This window comes from Oncorhynchus masou, unplaced genomic scaffold (genome assembly GCF_036934945.1).
Source record: "Oncorhynchus masou masou isolate Uvic2021 unplaced genomic scaffold, UVic_Omas_1.1 unplaced_scaffold_756, whole genome shotgun sequence".
NCBI classification, from domain to species: Eukaryota; Metazoa; Chordata; class Actinopteri; order Salmoniformes; family Salmonidae; genus Oncorhynchus; species Oncorhynchus masou.
Genome location: NW_027014024.1, coordinates 212,828 through 217,455, shown reverse-complemented (window position 1 = coordinate 217,455; position 4,628 = coordinate 212,828). Strand labels below are relative to the sequence as shown.

The window sequence follows — 4,628 nt, the reverse complement described above, 5'->3', positions numbered from 1 at the left end:
TGGTTAGAATGTTATGTAAGGATCAGACTGTATAGGCTATATTACATGTATTTAGTGTATTATTGGGGCAGCAGCCTAGTGGTTAGAATGTTATGTAAGGATCAGACTGTATAGGCTATATTACATGTATTTAGTGTATTATTGGTGCAGCAGGGTAGTGGTTAGAATGTTATGTTAGGATCAGACTGTATAGGCTATATTACATGTATTTAGTGTATTATTGGGGCAGCAGCCTAGTGGTTAGAATGTTATGTAAGGATCAGACTGTATAGGCTATATTACATGTATTTAGTGTATTATTGGGGCAGCAGGGTAGCCTAGTGGTTAGAATGTTATGTAAGGATCAGACTGTATAGGCTATATTACATGTATTTAGTGTATTATTGGGGCAGCAGGGTTAGAAGCCTAGTGGTTAGAATGTTATGTATTGGGGATCAGACTGTTAGAATGTTAGTAAGCAGACTGTATATTACATGTATATAGTGTATTATTGGGGCAGCAGGGTAGTGGTTAGAATGTTATATTAGGATCAGACTCTATAGGCTATATTACATGTATTTAGTGTATTATTGGGGCAGCAGGGTAGCCTAGTGGTTAGAATGTTATGTAAGGATCAGACTGTATAGGCTATATTACATGTATTTAGTGTATTATTGGGGCAGCAGGGTAGTGGTTAGAATGTTATGTAAGGATCAGACTGTAAAGGCTATACTAACACAACTAAAAAAAACACATGGAAATATTTTACCTCCCTGGTTAGAGGACAACCTGCAGAAGACAGTCAGCTATATTTTGGAGAGATGCATTTAAATTTAGAGGTCGTTAAACAAAGGAACGCAAAACTTATTTTTCATCACTCATCGATATCATGTTGAAATCATTTGTGTGAAAGGGGGAGATGAGTTTGTCCTGTTAAAACTAACAGCTCAAAAACCACATGGAATCTGGGAATAATGTGGACATCACTGGTTAGAGGACAACTTGTAGAAAACATCTAGCTACATTTTGATTCAAGTGGGTCACCAATGCTGTAAGTGTAACACAGCTCTTTTTGTGTTAGTCACTTTCTGTTATATCATATAAATAGCACTCTTTCAATTCAGAGCCTGGATTTTCCCCCTGAGGCTAATATCCATATCATGCAGAAATCAATTGAACAGGGGGCAAACGTTTAGTGTTTTACATTGTGACATCATTAAAATACTGCTACTACAATGTTTAAACATTCTACATTGTGACATCATTAAAATACTGCTACTACAATGTTAAAACATTCTACATTGTGACATCATTAAAATACTCCTACTACAATGTTTAAACATTCTACATTGTGACATTAATTCATTGATATCATGAAACAACTCCTTCATTAATGCATTTTCTGATGTTTGATCAGAGATCTTTTATCAGAGTATCTCTTCCCACATTGTTCACAGCTATAAGATGTCTCTCCTGTGTGTGTTCTCTGGTGTAATCAGATGGCTGGATGTAGTAAAATTCTTCCCACATTGTTCACATCTATAAGGTTTCTCTCCTGTGTGTGTGTTCTCTGGTGTACAATCAGATGGCTGGATGAAGTAAAATTCTTCCCACATTGTTCACAACTATAAGGTTTCTCTCCTGTGTGTGTTCTCTGGTGTGATACCAGGTTGCTTGACTGAGTAAAACTCTTCCCACATTGATCACAGCTATAAGATTTCTCTCCTGTGTGTTTTCTCTGGTGAGATAACAGGCTGCTTGACTGAGTAAAACTCTTCCCACATTGATCACAGCTATAAGATTTGTCTCCTGTGTGTGTTCTCTGGTGTACAATCAGATGGCGAGATGTAGTAAAACTCTTCCCACATTGATCACAGCTATAAGGTTTCTCTCCAGTGTGAATTGTCATGTGTACTTTTTGTGAATTTGATCTTAAGTAACTCTTCCCACAGTTAGAGCAGAGGTGAGATTTCTTCCCTGTTGGTCTCCACTGGTGTTTCTTGAGGTGTTCTGATCGGGAGGGACTCTTCTCTGCCTCGTCAGCTTCATGATGTTGTTGAGGCTCCCCAGAGGATCCACGATAGTCACGTCTCTCTCCTGTGTGAACAACAAAGTCTGACAGATGGTTAAAGGCCCACAACAGCAGAAATCCACCGTAAAAGGTGATGCCAACAGCGTTGCCATGATATTGTACAACAATTGACGTCTGTAATGAATGTTAAAATTATTTGACAATTGTCTTGAGACAGTCAAGTGAGCAACAATAGTCATATTTTGTCTTATTTTCACATTAGTAGTAACATCGATGATTGGAGGCTAGAGATAAGTTATTACAGTTGCTGAACCCCTAAGCAGTGTGCCAGACAACCTTTGGTCACCAATATAGGCCCCTTTCTGTGTTTGCTAAAATAGGCGCACGAGGGCAATTAATTGAATGTGAGAGTGGTTACATTTATCCAGCCCCCATCCCTCAGCTGTTTACCAAACCAAGTCTCAGGGCAGCCATTTTGTTGCTGTTTAAATCCTAGGTTGTCCCTTTAAAAAAGCCAAATCAATCGATCAACCAATCTGCAGTTCAAACAATAACAAAGATGCCATTCCACCACTGTTTTGGTGATAAGATGATGGATGGGTCTGGAGAAATGTAACTACTCTCAAATTCATAGACAGACCTACGGATGCAAGGACTGACCATCCATGAAATCAACATGATAGTTTTAACCATGTTGAGGCTAAACAGTGTTGATTTACATTGAATCTAAACATTGGCGTAAAAAAATCTTATTTGGGGTTCTGATGGGGTACAACAGTTGAACTAAGCTCATGAGGTACAGTGCCTTGCGAAAGTATTCGGCCCCCTTGAACTTTGCGACCTTTTGCCACATTTCAGGCTTCAAACATAAAGATATAAAACTGTATTTTTTTGTGAAGAATCAACAACAAGTGGGACACAATCATGAAGTGGAACGACATTTATTGGATATTTCAAACATTTTTAACAGCAGTTTTCAGTTCTTTCCACACATTCTCGATTGGATTCAGGTCTGGACTTCCCCTTTAACACCACACATCAGTTCAACAACTGCAGAGTTTGTGCCTCTGTTTTTAAGACAGTACTTACTAGTGTTAATCACGGCCCGGTTTCTCAAAACCATCTTACGGCTGAGTTCAACGTTAGAACCACTGGATGCCTTAAGAAGCGTTTGGGAAACCGGGCCCAGATGTCCAGTTTCCTCTTCTTCCTCCTCCTCCTTTATCGATGTGACAGTCATCTCCGCCTCCTCCTCTTTCAATCTTAACGAGTCTTCCTTTTCTTTCACTGAAACGTCTTTCTCTTCTTCTTTCACGGTAACAGCTTCACCCTCTACTTGTTTTTGAATTGTAACATCCTTCTCTTCCTCCTCCTCTTTCGGGAGAACTTCTTTCTCCGTCCAGAAGACCTCCTCTTCTTTAGCAGGAGGAGAGCAGCTTAGTGAACTCATGGTCGGGGATGTTCGCTAGCTAGCATTAGCAACTGGCCTAGTTCCAAGCTAATTTAGCAAACCAGCTAGCTGACAAACAACGTAATTATATAATTAAATGGGCCAACACGTACATACGACAGAAGTGTGTTTAATACACAGCGACTAATATACACCAAAACAGTGTAAAGAGAGTGAATGTTGTAGCTATGTTTGCTATTAAGCTACCGAGGTGTCTAACTGTTGTTGTTGAAGCAGCGTCCCGTCCACTAGATTATACGTCACACTGGCAGCATCGCCTGAACCTAAAAGACCCACATCGCCATCTGCTGACTGGAGGGCAACGCAGTTGAGGAACCAAAAGTTTATTTTTTTTAATTTATTTCATATTAAGTCGTTTAGAAAAGCAGTTGATTATCGTTTTTAATATTAGAACAAAGTCGTTCAGAACCAAGTTCTGACATGGATCATTTGACCTGCATATCTTTTTGCCAAATTGATTCATTTTTAATAATTTAAAACAAACTTTAGACCCACTTTACATTGAATTGAACCATAGAACCATAGTTCTGACATGGATCATTTTGTATTTAACAAGTAATTTATCTAACAAGGTTTCTCTTTATTTTTCAGTATCAGTGGTTTTGACCAGATAGACACCTGCAGACACACAGTATAGTGCCTCCCATGTTCTCTCCTAAGATTGGACTTTCTATACCACGTATCACCTGACTGTGTACAAAACTGCCAATGATAGAAACCTCTTCCAGTGGTATACAGTGTATTCATTAAGTATTCAGACCCCTTCACTTATTCCACATTTAGTTATGTTACAGCCTCATTATAAAATTGAATATGTTTTCCCCTCATCAATCTACACACAAAACCCCATAATGACAAACCAAAAACAGATTTGAATTTTTTGCAAATGTATTTACTTAAGTATTCAGACCCTTTGCTATGAGACTCGAAAATGAGCTCAGACATCCTTCTTCCATTGATCATCCTTGAGATGTTTCTACAACTTGGAGTCCACCTGTGGTAAATTCAATAAATTAGACATGGTTTGGAAAGGCACACACCTGTCTATATAAGGTCCCACAGTTTACAGTGCATGTCAGAGCAAAAACCAAGCCATGAGGTCAAAGGAATTGTCGGTACAGTTCTGAGACAGGATTGTGTCGAGGC

General features: G+C 38.9%; 1 protein-coding gene across 2 annotated transcripts; it reads right to left on the bottom strand.

Moving 5' to 3' along the window:
- Positions 1–855: 855 nt before the first annotated feature.
- LOC135537356 (zinc finger protein 180-like) lies at positions 856–3,699 on the bottom strand. 2 transcript variants are annotated; one of them, XM_064963546.1, is made up of 2 exons: positions 3,101–3,699; positions 856–2,094 (listed from the first exon to the last, which is right to left on the bottom strand). In XM_064963546.1, the coding sequence occupies exons 1-2, from the start codon at positions 3,459–3,461 to the stop codon at positions 1,475–1,477; spliced, it is 981 nt and encodes a 326-aa protein (XP_064819618.1). In that variant the 5' UTR covers positions 3,462–3,699; the 3' UTR covers positions 856–1,474. The 2 variants fall into 2 exon arrangements, with proteins under 2 accessions (XP_064819618.1, XP_064819619.1); XM_064963547.1 differs by having other exon boundaries at positions 856–2,076.
- Between the last annotated feature and the right edge of the window lie 929 nt (positions 3,700–4,628).